At 38.2% G+C, this 18,503-nt stretch overlaps 1 protein-coding gene across 4 annotated transcripts in view; it reads left to right on the top strand.

Annotated features, from left to right (window-relative positions):
- EXT2 (exostosin glycosyltransferase 2) overlaps positions 1-18,503 on the top strand; it is a 163,443-nt gene that overhangs the window by 82,005 nt on the left and 62,935 nt on the right. For all 4 annotated transcript variants that reach the window (XM_055281850.2, XM_055281849.2, XM_055281847.2 and 1 more), the window contains exon 8: positions 8,089-8,220. In XM_055281850.2, the coding sequence (XP_055137825.1) occupies positions 8,089-8,220 (132 nt within the window). The remainder of the gene's footprint in view (positions 1-8,088; positions 8,221-18,503) is intronic.

The following is an 18,503-nucleotide window of genomic DNA, read 5'->3' as shown; positions in this document are numbered from 1 at the left end:
AGTTACATGTCATTGCCAGATGTTTGGATGGCATTAGCAGTTGGAAATTGGGACAGAAGCATATCTGGCTGGTTTTGTTTTGTGGGTTCCATTAGAAAAATCCTTTAATATACCAAAATTAAGCCTATTGACCTACGTCACATTCAGGAAGTTCTGATTAAAAGGGCAGTCCAAAGTTGACTGGTTCATTAGAGCCAACCATCATTGGATGCAGATACTCTTGGGCTAGGTAGGGTTTTTATATAATCTTTCTGCTGTTGGACAGACCTCCTGACCACTTTGAGGCAGCAAACTTACATGGCACAGTTTTAAAAGTTGTTTTTCTCTCTCGTAGTCTATATAAGCGTAACACAAAGGACATTCTTAATCCTGTTTCTGCCTTGCTGTTCCAACCAGGAACAGATTTTCCTCCTTCTCCCTCAGATCCATTCCCCTAATCTTTCACTTTTTAAAATTTGGTATACAAGATGTGATGCCATTATTAAATGATTGTTTTCCCCTTAAGCCTCATGGATTGACACCTTGATGATTTGGAACAGTTTTGTGGGATGCCAGTGGTGCCTGTCCTACCTTGTGCCTGTGAGGGACTGTTGTCAGATGGATTTGTTCTTTCAACAATGTTTAACTGCCTGCCCTTTAACAGGTGCTGTGCTAGGTGCTAGGAGTTCAGTGGTGAGCAAAACCAGACATATTCCCACTCATGGAGTTTCTGGAAAAGGACTGTCTTCTTTCTCAGAAACCTCGTGATTGATCTAGAAGGGACATGTTATTGATTGCTTGTACTTTTTGATATGAAGTGCTATCATACTCCCACTTGATGTGTTTTTATTATTTCCAACTCTGTTCTCTGGGGGTTGGATTTCTTCACTGTCTTCAGGAACTGAGATGAATGGAGTTGTAACACTGAGATCTTATTCTCTTTCCTCTTCCCCTTCACCCATTCTCAACGCAAAAACAGTGCTGCCAACTGTTGAATATATTCTTTTTTTTTTTTTTGAGACAGAGTCTTGCTCTGTTGCCCAGTCTAGAGTGCAGTGGCGCGATCTTGGCTCACTGCAAACTTCGCCTCCCGGGTTCAAGCGATTGTCCTACCTCAGCCTCCCGTGTAGCTGGGATTATAGGCGCCCACCACCGCACCCAGCTAATTTTTGTATTTTTTAGTAGAGATGGGGTTTCACTGTCTTGGCCAGGCTGGTCTCAAACTCCTGACCTCATGGTCCACCCGCCTCGGCCTCACAAAGTGTTGGGATTACAGGCGTGAGCCACTGCGCCCAGCCCTGTTGAATATATTCTAATGTAAGCGACAAAGACCCTGAGAGGACAGGATGGATGAAAGTGCTGGAGAGAGAGCTAACATTTCCCAACTGCCTATTCTGCACTAGCACTGAGGTACTTCATAAACCTCATCTCATTGAATCTTCATGGGATGGGTGGTGTGATCTCCATCTTACAGATTCAAAAAACAGAGAGGTTAAGTAACTTAAAATTGCTCAAGATGCTCTATAACTGTTGTTCTTTCCACTATGCCACACTGGCTTCTCTTAAATACTTATTATTGCTATTCCTATTGCCTTTGCATTACTGAAAATTAAGAAATTAATCACATTTAATTGATGTATAAACTGAAATAGCAGTTTCAATTTGGAGTTCCATTTTGCCCATGATAGTTTTAAGCTGGCCCAGTCCCTGCCCTAGAGGAGCTTTATAATTCTCACGTTTGAAAATATCCTAGGAATTATGTAGTTCTTATGCTGTGAAATCTGTGTGTTTTATAAACAAAATCACAGTGGAATCTGATTAACCAAGAAAGTTTAAATACTTTGTTCAAGGTTATATTGGTATGACCTATTCACCTGTAACCTAACTCTTCAACTGTGTACCTTCCACAGTTTAGAGTGACTGGGGAATTTGCATAGCTTCTGAAGAATCTCTCATTCACACTTTTAAGATAGATATAAATGTGGACCACGTTTTAGGGGAGAAAAAGCCATAATAAGCACTTATTTGAATTTGCTCTCTGGATGAGAATAGTGGTGCTTTCGTACATTGCCACCGTAGCTGAAAACTCCTTCCTCTCTGTGGACAAGCAGGCTATACTAAGCCCTGGAGGGGCTATGAATTATAATACCTTCTGAACATTTCAAGGTATTACAGAAGTCCTGCAGAAACAATTAAGCCTGAGAAGTTCACTTATCCCCAGGCTGAGACACTTGAGCTATGATTATTGGCAAAACTTACTTCCTTTCTGAGTGAATTGCAATTTGGTGGACAGGGTGAGATGATTTGAGACATCTTAAATTAGAAGTTCAGTTGTGCGTTTGTGCCTTTGGCTGGTGTCCTGGGTGGATTTCTTACCAATCGTTGTTTTCTATAAATCCCAAAAGCTGCTGTCTCCACTGTGATTATATGTGAGCATAAAGCTTTGGAATGCTTAAGTCGGAATGTGGTTTAATTTGAATATGACTTAAAAGAATATATGATGATAGACCCAGTTGGGTAGAAAAAGAGATAAATATTCAGGATATATATGTGTTTATGTTTGGCCTGATGCTTTGTAAATTTTTACACCTTTCAGTTTCTTGAAAAAGGACCATTTTCTAAAACTTGCTATGTGCTGGTGCTCTTAATGCTCTGGAATGGGGTAGAAAAAAGGTCTGAATTTAGTTAGGAATTATGGATTTGAATCGTGATTCTGCTCCTTAATATCTTTGTATCTTAGTTTCCTCATTTATAAAATGAAACTGTCCCAAATAAGTGACAAGCTGGTTGTGAAGAGCAGATGAAATCATGAATATAAAAGTGCTCTGCAGCAGGTAGAACACTAACATTTGCAAGGATGCTGATTTTTAAAATGCCAATATCTATTTCCAAGGAACTCACGGTCTAGCTGGAGAGAAAAAAGTAATCCCCTGAAACAACAGAAAAACAATTATAGAACAGTATATAACAACTAACGTGTATGGCAAAGGCTGTAAGGGCTAAGGGATTTCATAGTAAGGGGATATTGGTGATAATAGAAAGTGATCAGTAAAGATTTCATAGGAAAGATGGGTTCTTTCAGGTCTCATAAAATGTAAACATTTTGGCTGGATGATAGGAGAGAAAGCAGTAACATGAATTTAAGCAGGCTTGAGATTGTAGTGAATAGGGCATAAGAAGCAGTAGCAGGGAGGCAGCCAGCTGTGTACCCAGATGACCAACTACTGGACAACTTGAGAAAGTCAGATACCCTTGAAAGCTAAATCTGTATTTCAGCTTTTCTTTGAGTAGGAGACATTCTCATTGTGCATGCTTTGCCTTCTTCTTATTAGTTAGTGGAGATGATAATAGTTACATAACTCAAGTTACCCTAGGCTTTTAACTCATAGATAGAACACTTGCCCAGGAAACAGAAGCAGAGTAAGCACATCTAGACTAGAAAGTATCTTTTTCCTTCACCCTTTTGGGTTATCCTTACAATTTCCCCATGTTAAATTTTCACATGTTCACTCCCTTGCATAAATCCAAATAGCCACTGGTTTTGAGTGGGATCATAGATCTGAATGAAGCTGGAGAGATCATATAGACTAGCATCCTGGTTTTATTAGGAACTGAGTTTAACTTCTGCTCGGATAAGAAACTGCCTTCTTTCAAAAGACTATATTGGACCAGGAAAGAATAGCTGATACTGGAGCAACCCTCCTGCCAAAAGAAGAAAAAGTTATGAAAGTTTATTTAAAACAACTGTTTACAGGCATTGTAGAACCACTAACACAGTATTTGAGGGAATACCATTCCTGAGAGGAAGAAAGCACTTGGAATTGAGCTACATAGTCACTCTGGCATCTTCCCTGATGGTACTTGCCAATTCTCTATCCAAGAGTATGGGGTCCCAGCAGAAAGCAGCAGTCCTACAGGGCTTAGAGGTTGGAGTTAGGGCCTATTAAAGTATTCGGGATCTGAAACACAAAATCCCAGGAGAAAGAAAACCACAAGGAAGAAAGTGAAAAACGTGCTTGTAATCTTCCCTTGGAGTGTTTGCCAACTCCTAAGGTACACATGATCAGAGCAAGACTCCAAGAATCCTTGTAAAAAGCAGCAGTTGGGAATGTAGTGAGCAATGCAGATATTTCAGCAGCCATATACAGTGCTGGTGAGAGGTTGGTATTCAAGGCCTGCCAAGGTAGAGGGGCCCTAGCAAATACAAATACCCCAGGCTTTAATTGGAGGCCTCAGAAGGACCACACTTTAAGCATAAGGGAAAGCTGAAATAAGCTAGCCCTGACACAACTTAAAACCGACCTCTGACAGGATTAAAGTGGCCTGACTGTACTCTTACACCTGCCAAAAGAATACGTTACACTCTTAGGAGGAAGATAATCGGAATCATCCAGAACCTCTACAGGTTTTAAACAGACTGCCATCCAGTAAAAAATTAAGAAGCATGCTAAAATTGAGACCAAATGACCAAAATGAAGAGAAAAATGACAGTAGAAAGATATCCACAGGTGACTCAGATACTGGAGTTTATCAGTCAAGAACTGATTATGTTCAAGAAAGTAGAAGAAAAGAAGGAGACTTTCAACAAAGATATGAAATCTACTTTTGACAAGATCAAATGGAAATTCTGGAACTGAAAAATATAGGAATGAAATTAAGAATTTAATACATGGGTTTAATAGCAGTTTAAACACCAAAGAAAAAGGGCTAGAAGATTATTGAACCAGAAGAAAAGTTAGTAGAAAACACCCAGATTGAAGCACAGAGAGAAAAAATACTGCAAAGAGAATAAGAGATACATGAGATATATTGAAAACATTGTGAAATATATTTCACATATATGTATATTTGGAGTCTCAGAAGAGGAGAGTGCAACAGAAATAATATTTAAGAAATATTGGCTGAAAGTTTTCTAAAATCAGTGGAAAGCATCAAACCACAAATTGAAGAAGCGCTACAATCCTCAGTGGGATAAATACAAAGGGCCACACCTAGGCATGTTATGGTTGAATTACTGTAAGCCAAAGACAGAGAAAGCTTAAATGCAGTCAGAAATAAAAAGCATATTGTCTTCAAAGGTGCACCAGTAAGATTGACAGCTGATTTATTAATGAAAAATTGGATGAAGCCAGAATACAATAGAAGTATATTTTGAATGTTCTGAAAGAAAATTGCTAACCTACAATTCTCTACCTATCAAAAGTATCCTTCAAAAATTATTTGGGTAAAAAGAAGCTTTCAAACAAATAAAAGAGTCATCTACTAATTCTACAGTGAAATAAATAACAAAATAAATTCTTCAATTAGCAGGAAGATGACATGTGATGGAAGTTCAGATATGCATCAAGAAAAGAAAGGGTAAATATATGGTGAAAATTTACTTTAAAAAATAATGATGTCCCAGACGCGGTGGCTCTTGCTTGTAATCCCAGCACTTTGGGAGGTCAAGGCGGGCGGATCATGAGATCAGGAGTTTGAGACAGTCTGAACAACATGGTGAAACCCCGTCTCTACTAAAAATACAAAAATTAGCCAGGCGCGGTGGTGCGTGCCTGTAATCCCAGCTACTCAGGAGGCTGAGGCAGGAGAATCGCTTGAACCTGGGAGGTGGAGGTTGCAGTGAGCCGAGATCGCGCCACTGCACTCCAGCCTGGGAGACAGAGTGAGACTCTGTCTCAAAAATAAATAAATAAATAAATAAATTAATAAAAATAAATAAATAAAAAACATGTCTTGTGGGATTTAAAATATGTAGAAGAAAAATATTTGACAATAATAGCACAGCAGATAGGAGAGAGCTGATAAATTATAAAATTGTTAGTTTGAGATGTAATATAATAAAGCAATGATGCTTACTGTAGTTGCTAGGAAAGCTACTCAAACAATAACAAAAGACTAAATAACTAGCAACCTAATGAAGAACGAAGAACAAAAATGTGGAATAATAATAAAAATTTTTTGATCAATTCTAAAGGTCAGAAAAAACTAAAATAACAAAGAAGAGATAAATAGGAAACAAATAGAATGATCATACATTTACTCAGCCGTATCAGTAATGTAAATTCAGTATAAATTGACTATATTTGTAATTAGGAACCAAATATTTTTGGATGAGATAATATATTAAAACCCAGTAACAGATTGATTATCGCTTATCCAAAATGCTTGGGAGCAGAAGTATTTCAGATTTCAGATTTTTTTTTAGATTTTAGGGAATCTGAAATGCTCCAATGAGTATTTCCTTTGAGCATCATGTCAGCACTCAAAAAGTTTTGGATTTTGGAGCATTTTAGATTTGAATTTTTTGGATTTAGGATGCTCAACCTGTATATGCTTTTCTCAACAGACAAGCTTTGAGGGTAAAAATTTGAAATATATATTTATAAACTTGAAATACTTACATATATATGTATATAAATATACACACACATCCCACACAATCCATAGGCACACATGCAGGCAGACAAAAATCAATAAGGATATAGAATATTTAAACAAAATTATACCCATCAACTGCAGAATATACATTTTTTAAGTGTACATAGATTATTTATAAAAATAAACAATGTGCCAGGCCATAAATCAAGTTTAAATAAATTGCAAAGTGTTGAAATCACATGCGTTCTCTGACCACAGCACGGTCAAAGTGCAGTCAAAGTAGAAATCAGTAACAGAAAGATAAATAGAAAAAATAAAAATATTTGGAAATTAAACAATATCCAAAGGAAATTAGGACATTGTTTGCCTAAATGATAATGAAAATGATATGTAAATGTGCCTGAAGCACTTAAATAGCACATAGTGGGAAATTTATAACTTTAAATGCCTATATTAGAAATAAAGAAAGGTTGAAATCATGATCTCAACTTTAATTTTAGGAAGTTATAAGCAAAATCAATTAAACTCCTCCAAAATAGAAGGAAATAATAAAATCAGAACAAAAACTAGCAAAATAGAAAGAAGTATGATGTGGAAAATCAACAAAATCAAAAGTTGATTTTTAAAAAAAGATTAACAAAATTGATAAAGCTCTACTAAGACTGATCAAGTACAAAGAGAAAACACAACAGTATCAGGAATGAAAAGAGATGTATTACAATAGATTCTACAGGTGTTAAATGGTTGTGAATGCACAGCTTTATTTCAATAAATTTAACAATTTAGATGGAATGAACATATCCCTTGAAAAACACTGTTTATGAAACTGACATACACACAGAAAAACATGCATAATCCTATGGCTATGAAAGAAAATTAATCCATAATTTAAAACGTTCACATTCATACACACACACACACACACACACACACACACACACACACACACACACACATACACACACACACACTCCAATCCACCCACCCACACCCTTGCCCAGATGGCTTCTTTGAGGAATTCCTCTAAAACCTTTCAGGGAAGAAGTAATGCTGATCTTGCGTAAAAGTTATTGAAGAACAGAAAAAGAGAGAGTGGTTTCCACCTCATTTTATAAGGCCAACATAACCTTGATACCATAACCTGACTTCGATATTGTAAGTGTTGAGCAAAACAAATCAGACACAAAAGAGTAAATACTATTTGATTCCATTAATATGAAATTCAAGAGCAGACACCACAATTGTAATCAGCATAATGGTTATTCTTAGAAGGATGAGATACTGACTGAGAAATAGCATGAGGGAATCTTTTGGAATGCTGGAATGTTCTATATCTTTATCTGGATACTAATTGTAAGACTATGTACATATGTATAAATTCATTGAGCTGTACACAAGATTTGTGTACTTTACTGTATGTTATATAAGACAAAATACTATAAACTCTGCTATAACACATGGATATTCTCATCATTACATAATTTATCTTCTATCTTAATTGAATCCAATGTGCATTTCACTTGCTAACATTTTATTTTGACTGCATTTGATAAATGCAAACTTCTGATGGCAGCTGGCTTGAACAGCAGGGAGCATATGCCCTAGGCACCCCCATCCCCACAACTTTGGGAATAAAGGAATTAGCTAAACCCAGAGTTGACTGTGATAGAGCACCCAGTTTTCCCACTCTGTCTCGCTTGCTCACTTAAAACAGCTTTGTTTTCTTTATAGGCCCGGTGGTTCTGGGAAGCGTACTTCCAGTCAATTAAAGCCATTGCCCTGGCCACCCTGCAGATTATCAATGACCGGATCTATCCATATGCTGCCATCTCCTATGAAGAATGGAATGACCCTCCTGCTGTGGTAAGTGAATTCCAGTGCTAGCCACATGAGGCATGGTCCAGCTGTCAGGGTGGGTGGAAGGAAAAATGTACTACAATTGTAAAGGTTATTTAAATTCTAGCTTTCTAAGATAAGAGTGTGCTTTTTATACTTGGGGCCTGATAAGGGCAGTATAATTTTGAAACACTGACAAAAGTAAAAAATACGGAAGCAGCAGTTTCCAGTGTGTTTTAAATGTGCTTAGAAAGACTGTCTATTTATTGCAGAGGTAAGTAAGGAGGCATGGGTCTTGTTGGAAATCAAAGACATCCTGGTGACTTTTGCAGTTGTAATGCTTAGAGCTTTTGAAAAAGTTCTGTAAGCAACTTAATAATAATAGCTTGTATTTTGAGTGCTTACTCTCTGCCAGGGACTGTGCTAAGTGCTTTACATGTATTACCTCAATTAATATTTCCAACACTCTGTAAGGAAAATAATAAGCAGAAGGGATCTAGAGGCACTACGGATTGCTATAGTCATTTGCTCAAGATTGTGGGCAGAGGCCTCTAGCTACTTCCAGCAAAGAGATGGAGCAGTCAGAAGCTGCTCTTGGGCCTTCCTCCTTGTGTGAAGGAATCACAAGACACATGTGTCATTGCAGTGGCAGTGGCTTCTAGGCACACCTTCTTTCTCACTAAAAATACCTGAAGTTTTGGAGCTGGAAATTACTACTTCCTAGCTGCTCTGAAGTGAACCTGGCTGTCCAGCTCACAGATGTCAAGGCATTCCTGTAAGAGAACTAGATTCTTCTCCATTCTTCGTTCTAATTGTCTCTCTCTTTCTGACCAGCCCTCCTTGTCTCCCGAGTCTACCTTTTCTTTTTTTTTTTTTGAGGTGGAGTTTCGCTCTTGTTGCCCAGGCTTGAGTGCAGTGGCACGATCTTGGCTCACTGCAACCTCCACCTCCCAGGTTCAAGTGATTCTCCTGCCTCAGCCTCCCCAGTAGCTGGGATTACAGGCGTCCACCACCACGCCCAGCTAATTTTTTTATTTTTAGTAGAGACAGGGTTGGCCAGGCTGGTCTCGAACTCCTGACCTCAGGTGATCCACCTGCCTTGTCCTCCCAAAGTGCTGGGATTACAGGCATGAGCCACTGTGCCAGGCCCCAATTCTACTTTTTCTAAATAGTGCTGTATATGGCTACCTGGTTAATCTTCATATAGGACCATCCTTTTTCCTTTCCTGCCCACCTTCTTCCTTCTTTCATCCAGCCTTTTTGAAATGGTTACTGGGTTTTAGGCACGCTGAGAGGTGTTGAGAATACAGAAAAAAGAAGACAGTTCCTGCCCTCAAAGAAGCTTTCCGCTGATTTGGGAAGCTAGCAAGTAATGCCGTGAACGTAGAGGTCCTGTAGTGGAGTGGAGTGGTGTACTAAGTGCTGTGGGTGCAAAGGGGACAGGCATCTCTCCTCATTGGGACACTTCCTGAAGAGGGAGTGCCTGAGAGGAAGTCAGTATGTGCTTATGGTAAAAACAACAGCAAACATCTTTTTGTTTTGCTTGAGGTGAAGTTTGCTTCTATCTCCCCGACTCCATTACCAAAGATAACATCTCAGAATGTAAGCATAATCTTGTAGTTTTAAAACATATATGGGATTATACTAAACATATTTTTCTGCCTTTTTTATTTTAGCACTAGATCATAGACTTATTTTTATTTTATTCCATATAGGTCTACTTCAGTTTTTTAGGATGGCTGTATTAGTTCAGTTGTTTGGGTATATCGTATGTAATAGGTCTATTATTGATAGGTATTTAGACTGCTTTCTTTTTTTTTCTTCTTTCTTTTTTTTTTGAGATGGAGTCTTGCTCTGTCGCGCAGGCTGGAGTGCAGTGGCGTGATGTCGGCTCACTGCAAGTTCCGCCTCCCGGGTTCACACCATTCTCCTGCCTCAGCCTCCCCAGTAGCTGGGACTACAGGTGCCCGCCACCACACCCAGCTAATTTTTTGTATTTTTAGTGGAGACGGGGTTTCACCGTGTTAACCAGGATGATCTCGGTCTCCTGATCTTGTGATCCACCCGCCTCAGCCTCCCAAAGTGCTGGGATTACAGGTGTGAGCCACCGCGCCCGGCCTTTTTCTCTTCTTTCTAACAGTGACAAGGGGCATGCTTTCATATGTTTACACATAAATATGTGAACATATCTACAGAATTAATTCCAACTAAGAAATTGCTTAAAGAATATACACATTTTAAATGTTGATAGATATTAACAAATTGCCCTTTCAAAAGACTATATTAATGTATAGTTTCACAAATAACATTTGGGTGTTCTAGTTCTCCATGTCTTCAGTAATGCTGGGTACTTGAACTTTTGCTCATCTCATAGGTTAGAAATTATCTTCATGTGTATTTTTCAAGGGGAAGACTGATATCTTTGTCGAGTTTTCTCAGATAATTCTATTTGTATTTTTATTGTTATCACATTGAACTTTTAGATTGTTTTAGACATTTATTTGTTCAGTAGGTATTTATTGAATGCCTGCCTTGTTCCAGGCAGCGTGCTTGGTACTTTGAATGAACAAGGCAGAGAAGGAGCCGTGCCTTTGGGAAACTTACATCGCAATGGATCTTTCTATCTAGAAGAAAGATTTGTCTTTCTGGTAGAATTCACATTATATATATATATTTGTGTATGTATATATTCCTTTACAAGTCTTGGTAAATATTTCTTAGATTTAAAATTTTTTCTTATACTCTAATAAAAGAATACTTTCTGACCTTATAGTTGTTAACTGGTCACCATTTGTGTACAGACACATTTTGACTTTTGTATATTAATTTTGCAACTATTCTGTTACTGAACTCTACAGTTCTTTACTTTTTTTAGTTGATTCTCTTGTATTTTTAGATATACAATTATATCTACAAATGCTAATTTTGCTTCCTTTTTCCAGTATTTGAAACTTTTATTTTTCCTTTTATCTAATGGCATTGGCTAGTACTTCCAGAACAGTGTTAAATCATGATTTGAATGTTAAAAGAAAAGGGTAGGTATTATCTAGTCAGAGAAAGGAAGAAAGTTAGAGTCCATCCAGAAGGAACAACAAATTCAAAGATACAGAGGGACAGGGGAGCTTGGTAGTTTAAGGAACTTCGGAGAGTTCAGTGTGGCAACAGTGAAGGAAGCTTGGGAGGGAGAGGCAGAGGATGAAGCCTGGAAGGGGTCCAGATTACAAAACACCGTGTATCTTACATAAGGCATTGGAGTGTTATCTGTGAGAAACAAGTAATTACTGAAGCCTTTTAAACAAGGGAGTAATGTGATAAGATTGCATTTTAGGTCAGTCTCATCTTAGTGTGAAGAATGGATGATGCATGGCAGTGGGACCAGACTGGAGGCAGTAGACTGTTTGAGAAATGCAGATGAAAATTAATAGAGGACACATTTGAGTGGTATCTGGAAGAATGGACTGTTCTAACTGGTAAGTGAGGGAGAAGTTCAGAAGACTGAGGTATACTGTATAGTTTATCCAGATAGGGAATTTGGTTGCATGAGGAGTCATGGGTGAGGATGGTATTGGCGTCCAAACTCAGTCTAACGGCAGGGCCCTCCACAATATACCTTTCTTTTTTTTTCTTTTCTTTTCTTTCTTTTTTTTTTTTTCCTGTTCTCTTTCAGAGAGTTCTAGATTTCTGGCAGCACAACTCAATCCTTCCTCTGTGTGCCCCTGCTTTTCCTCCTCTGTGCCTTTGTGGCTGCTAGCCTTGTCCTTGGCACACCTTTCTTCCCCATTATCTGCAGATTTATACAGGCTTCAGCAGCTGGCTGTAAACTCCTTTCTCCGGGAGATTTTCTCAACCCCTTCAGCAGGAAGTAACTCTTAGAGCATGTTATCTGTGTTTCTTTTCCATCACTTAACATGTATAGAAGTAGAATTTCATGTAAAGTTTTAAGCACCTTAAGGTCATTTCTGACCTTGGTGTTTCTCATAATACCTAGGACAACTTAATTCAGACAGGAAGATCTTGATATATAAAGGAAAGAAAGAGGGATGGAGAGAGGGAGAAAGGGAAGGAGGGAGGAAGATTGGCAGACTAGGAGTTGAGCCATCTAAGACATATCCTGCTGGAAAGGTAGGGAAAGTGGTAGATTGTTTCTCGTCTGTAAAATGGTTGTAATGAGACTAACCCAATGACTTATCTAAGATCATGTAATTGGCAAGTTGTGTGAACAAGTGAGAACTCAGGTCTTCTACCTGCAGATTATCTTGAATTGCCTATGGAATTATAGGGGAGCCCTTGAGCCTCCTCTGGGCTGAAATGTTACTACTGTTCCAAGCAAATGGTACAAGCTTGAGACGAAAAATATTACATCTGTTCCTCTGCAGGAGAATTCATACCGGTACAGGAGAATTCGTAGAGAATTCTGTCTGGTCATGACCCAGACAGAAAGTACAGAAATAGTGGGACTTTATCCTATACTTTTATCTAAAGCTCTAAGAGATGTTTACTAAGAATAAAGCGTTGGAATTTAGTTCTTTTTTATAAGAATATAGATAGGCTAGGAAAAATAGAATATGAAATTTTGCAGTTTTGAAATAGATATGTTTTAATTCAGGACAGAATGGTCAAAGTGCTAAACTCTTACAATTTGAGAAATAACATAAGCATAAAAAGCATAAATCAAGGTATATAACTGGAAAATATATTCTCTATATATTTTTAACTCTTTCTTAAATAATCCTTTTTAGGATACTTTGGTATTTATCACGTTTCTAGCTCAGGTGACGAGAGCCCTGATTTAAAGCAGTGGGTTATACATTTCTGCATCTTCAGTGAAAGCAACTGATGGGAGGCCTGAATAGTGATGGTTTATTTATAGTTAACTTCTCCTCTTCCCTCAGAAATATTTAACCTACTCTAGATGAGATTACTATGAGCCCAACCTGCAGGGGAGTCTCTTCTCTAGATTGCATCAAATTTATGATGTCTGACACTCCGAGGTGGGAGTAGGTGTGGATCTTGGTCAGTAAATCAAGGGGTGGTCTGGGGTTTTCAGAGATAGACTCTTAGGGTCTCCAGCCATGCACAGAGCTTGCTCAGACTGGAGAAGGAGAGGTGAGAGTTCAGAATCATATTTTGGCTAGATGCAGCTGCCTTAGTTTAATGTAAAAAAAACAAAAAAAAAGCCTGCGTGTGTCGATGATTATGACAGTGAGAAGTGCCCTTGCAGAGTATTCATGTCACTAGACGCTTTGTCACTCTTATCTGTAAAACTAGGGTGATGACATTATCCACGTTGCACCATACCCTCAGAACCTGAAAAAGTTTGACACAGTAAAACTTGGACATAATGTTAAAGTAATACACCCGTCTAAATTGGAGAGACTGACCCTTTGTTTTGAAAGGAGTTCTTTTTGAAAGGAATTTATCACCAAGTTAAGGTTCTTTATAAGGGGAAGTGTGCATGTTTTTATATTAATTTTCTTAGCTGTTCATGTTAAGGCTGCCTATATTTTTATGCCTTTTCAGTCTCTTCATGCTTTTATTTTTCTCTCCTTTTTGCAAATATCAGCAAAGCTTTGTCATCTCCCTAAATATCCTATATTACTTCTAACTTTGGTGTCATTTCTGGTCTTGCCTCTTGGCAGACTTTCATCCGTGCATCTGGGTCTAGTCTCTATAGCTAGGGTTCTCCTTGGACACCCTCTTCATTTTGCTTCTGGTTCTCTGCCAGATGTGAACATATGTAGGAGGGCAGAGACTGAGACAAGTGAGCTTTAAACGGTGAATTCATGTGTCACCAAAGCTGTATCCTCTCAGTGACAGCTTTTTAAAAACTAAATATAATATAGTCTGAAAATTATGTAGAGTGTTTTCCCATGTTATTTTCTATGATGTGATTTAAAAGATTATACTGCATCTTATCAATGTTATAATTTTATTTACATTTTTGATAGGCAGTTTTTTTTCCAAGTTTGCTATCATAGGTAATACTAATAAAGATACCCTAGATTTTTTTCCTTTCTGCATTTACCTTACCAGATTTAAAACAGAAAGAGAAGAGAGTAGGGGTTCTTATAGCCATTGATAAAAATTGATGAGAAAAATGGGGAAGCATCTTAAAGTGAATTATTTTACCCAGAATAAGAATGAGGTTGAAAAACAAGAGCTTTTTCTATGAAATCTAGCCAGAGTGGCAACTTCACTGCAATCAAAGCCTCAGATGAGGATTAGATACTTCCCTGGACTTCCTCTAAGCCTCAGTCTAACTCTGGTTTTTGAAGATAGAAAGGGCAAGAGATCAGCTAGATGAGAGTATTGCATAAGAGCACCTGATTGGCAAGAATCACCCAGGGGGATCAGAAATCACAGCTGTGGGCAAAATGTGGTAGAGTGTGCCATGGGGCAGTGGTTCTCAATCTTTAGTATGCATGAGAATACAGAGTGCTGCCACTCCACCCTGAGATTCAGATTCGGTAGGTCTGGGGTAGGAACCTAGAATTCGCATTTCTAGCAAGTTCCCAAGTCTTGGATGTTGATGCTGCTGGTCCAGGGACCATATTTTGATGTGAGATTTCATTCACTGTGTGTGTCCTAACTCACTCCCTGGAGAAGGCTCTTCCTTTCTTTTCATCCATTTCCTCCTCTTAACCCTGTGGGGCTTGGATTAGAGGCATCCAGAAGCTGGGTTCAGACTAAATCTGTCTCAGCTACATGAAAAACTCAGGGCTGCTTATACTTAGATGTCCAGACGGTGGCCCTCACTCACAAAGGTTGTGGTTGTACAAGCAGCTGAAAATATCACTCAGCTATAAACACTAACAAGCAATAAATCACTCTGCAAGCTGAAGAAGCACTAGCTCGCATGTATGAAGCGGAACTCTAAGTTGAAAAGATACCAGGTTAACAGTCTGTGTAACTCAACTCAGCACCCTGTAAGTTGTGGAATGTTTCTCTGGAATTTGAAAGCCTACCCTGCCCCGCAGGAGGCCTTCTTGGCTTATTCTCTCTGTCTTCCTCCTACTGCCTAGATATGATTAAAAAAAAAAAAAAGTATGGAATTTAGAAATTTTAGCTTGAATTTAAGGTAAGTTTAAGCTTTTTGAAGTCTATTGTTTTTATAGGTATCACATTTATAGGATCACATTTGCACAAGTGATCCAGTATGCTACCCTAAATTCCAGACCTTTCCTTGAGTAGTACCTATTACTTCTTTGGAAGTGAGCTAGAAAGTCTCAGGATGTCAGCAGCCAGGGAATAAGGAAAGCTGAACTGGGTCTGCAGATAGAGAGATGCAGAAAGATAGAGAGAGCTTGATCTGGGGCCCCAAGCAAAGAACTTGGCCAATTCTGATGGTCAGATAGAAAATGGTAAAGAAAATGAAAATCACAAGCCAGATCTAGATGGGGAGGATAGATAAAGAATATGAAAAGACAGACTCGAGGATATTGCTAAGATGATCTTGTCAATCAGAAGAGCACACTAGAGCTTTTGTAGCAGAGAGAAACTAATGTGCCTGTGTAACACACATCTGCATGGCAGCCCCAGTGGTGGTGCTGGATGAATGAATCTACACACATTGTTTCCTTGGATGCAGTCCTGCCTTCATTGCTTACTTAGAGTTCACTTTTATGGCTCTAGCTTTCATGAATCAAAACCTGACTGCTTCCTTATATCACACAGCTTGTGGGAGGGCAGTGAGTAGAATAGTTTTTCAGAGTCCGTGGGAGCTTGATCTGGCAGCAGATTAATTAAGAACATACTGAATGTTTTGGCAAAGTAATCTTTCATGTACCAACTATCACTTATATTAGCACATCAAATTCCCTTTCCCCTTCTTTCAGGGGCCATTGTAATTCTCCCTTGAGGTCTGCTTAAATGATTCAATAATAGAAGTTACCAGGGAAATGTGGTAGTTAAGTATTATAACCTCAAGATAATGAATTTTGTTTCCGTTTCTAATATTCTATCCTTTTTATGTGTCTTTCAATTAATATTTGAGTATAATTTTCTAATAAATGGGTCATTACAGCTGCAGATTAGAAAACTTTACACATGGCTTCAACCAGAGTTTGATTCTTGACTTTTGTGTCTCCCAATTGATGTATTTTTTTATGTGTCTCCCAACTGATTAATATTTGAGTGTAAATTTCTAACAAATGGATCATTACAGCTGCAGATTAGAAAACTTTACACATGGCTTCAACCAGAGGTTGATTCTTGACTTTTGGCTCTCTCTTTTTTTTTCCTCAGCTATATCTCTTGGTTTTGTGTTTTAGAAAATAGTGCGGCTTAACACATATGTATGGCTTAAAAATTCAAGTAAAAGAAACCATAGAATGAAAATTAGGGCCTGTTTTCAAGGAGTAATTGCTTTTAACTCTAACTTTTCTCTGATACTTTCTTCCTATTTCCCCATTAATGCTGTTAAATTTCTTACGCAGAAACCTCTTTTTACTTCAAGTTAGCACTTTTTCTGCTGTTGTTTCTACTTCCCCTATACACTCCTCCTGTTCCATCTTACCATTATCACTGTGTCATCATTTTTCATTAAAGTGGTATTTATTATATGCATTATTAGAGCTGTATAAATGTTGTTTTCAACTGAACAAAGTTGTAAACAAGGATTTTGTTTTCTTTCTTGTACAGCTTTCTATTTTCCAGAGAGCTAATAAATGCCTGTTTTTTCCCGCAGTTTTCCATGTTCCTATCACTAATTTAATTTTCCTGGATTCCCAAACAAAATAATAAAATGATCAAGCACAAGTGAAGTTCAGGATTTTTGTTTCTTTCTGGAGTCATCTCTCCTGTAGCCCCTCTCTTCGGTTCCATCTGCAGTGATTGCTCTCCAGGTCTCCTGTGCAGTGGTCATCCTGATTCTCAGTTCACTGTGACACTCTGAATTCCCTTTGTGTCTCTGCTCGTTGGATTTTTTATTTCCATATTGTAACATCTTTCTCTGTTTTGGTTTGTTTTTTTCCGAAAGCTTCTTAAGAAATGGATGAAGGGAGATACATTTTCTGTCACCTTACATGTCCTAAAGTTATTTATTCTGGCTGGGCACGGTGGCTCACGCCTGTAATCCCAGCACTGTGAGAGGCCGAGGCGGGTGGATCACCTGAGGTGAGGAGTTCAAGACTAGCCTGGCCAACACGGCGAAACCCAATCTCTACAAAAATACAAAAATTAGCTGGGCATGATGATGTGTGCCTGTAACCCTAGTTACTGGGGAGGCTGAGGTGGGAGAATCGCTTGAAGCCAGGAGGCGGAGGTTGCAGTGAGCCGAGATCGCACCATTGCACTCCAGCCTGGGCAACAGAGGGAGACTCCGTCTCAAAAAAAAAAAAAAGTTTTTTATTCTGTTACACATGTGATTGATAATTGGGCTAGTGTAGAATTCTGGTTGAGGTGGGTTTTCTTATGAATTTTGAAAGAATTGCTCCATTATCTTCTAAGTTTTTCATTTTAATCTCAAAAAGTGAGATGTCATTCTTATTCCTGGTCCTTTTGTGTGACCTTTGTAACCTTTTTTTCCTTCCTGGCAAATTCTATGTTCTAAAATTTTATGATGATACACCCTGACTGTGGGTGTTTTCTGCTAGCTGGATACTGATTTGGACCCTTTTAAACTCGAAATCCATGTGCTTCAGTTGTGAGAAATTTTTGTATTTTATTTCTTTGATCATTTTATTTTTCTGTTTTCTCTTTTCTTTATGGGACGTCTGTTCCATAGATGACAAATGTGCTAGACTGATCCCTGTTTCTCGTATCTTACCATCTTTTGGTCTTCTAATTTTTTGGATATTTTCTCAGTTTTGTATTCTGACCCTTCTTTTGATTTTTAATATTTTGTTTACTTTTAAAATCTGAGAGTTTTTTTCCTGGACTTCTAGTTAATCTTATAGCTTCCTAATTTTGTTTTAAAGTTGGAGTATTTTCTCTCTGAAGATATTATTTGTGGTTTTTAGTTTTCAGTTTTCTTCAGCTCCTTTTATTGTTTGGTTTCTTTGAATTCCTTTTTCAGTTTTTATTTGCTATTTTTCATATTGGAAGCTTTCTTCAAATACCTGATGATTATTGGCAGTCTGCTCTTATTTGAGAGTGAAGCACTGAAAGCTGATTGGAAGCTCTGTATACATGGATAAGGCTTGTCAAGCAATGGGCTCCATTTAGGTTAAGAGGATGGGGACCTGATTGCCTAAGTGTTGGCATCCATAGGTTATTTCTCTTGGACTGGCTCATTGATCAGGGAATAATCTTTCCGTTTTGGGGGTTGGGGAAAGGATGGATGATAAATCTGGGCTGCAGGTATTTTGGGA

This window comes from Symphalangus syndactylus, chromosome 6, assembly GCF_028878055.3.
Source record: "Symphalangus syndactylus isolate Jambi chromosome 6, NHGRI_mSymSyn1-v2.1_pri, whole genome shotgun sequence".
Classification (NCBI taxonomy): Eukaryota; Metazoa; Chordata; class Mammalia; order Primates; family Hylobatidae; genus Symphalangus; species Symphalangus syndactylus.
Note: the sequence above shows the minus strand (reverse complement) of the source record. Positions and strands in the feature narration are given on the sequence as shown.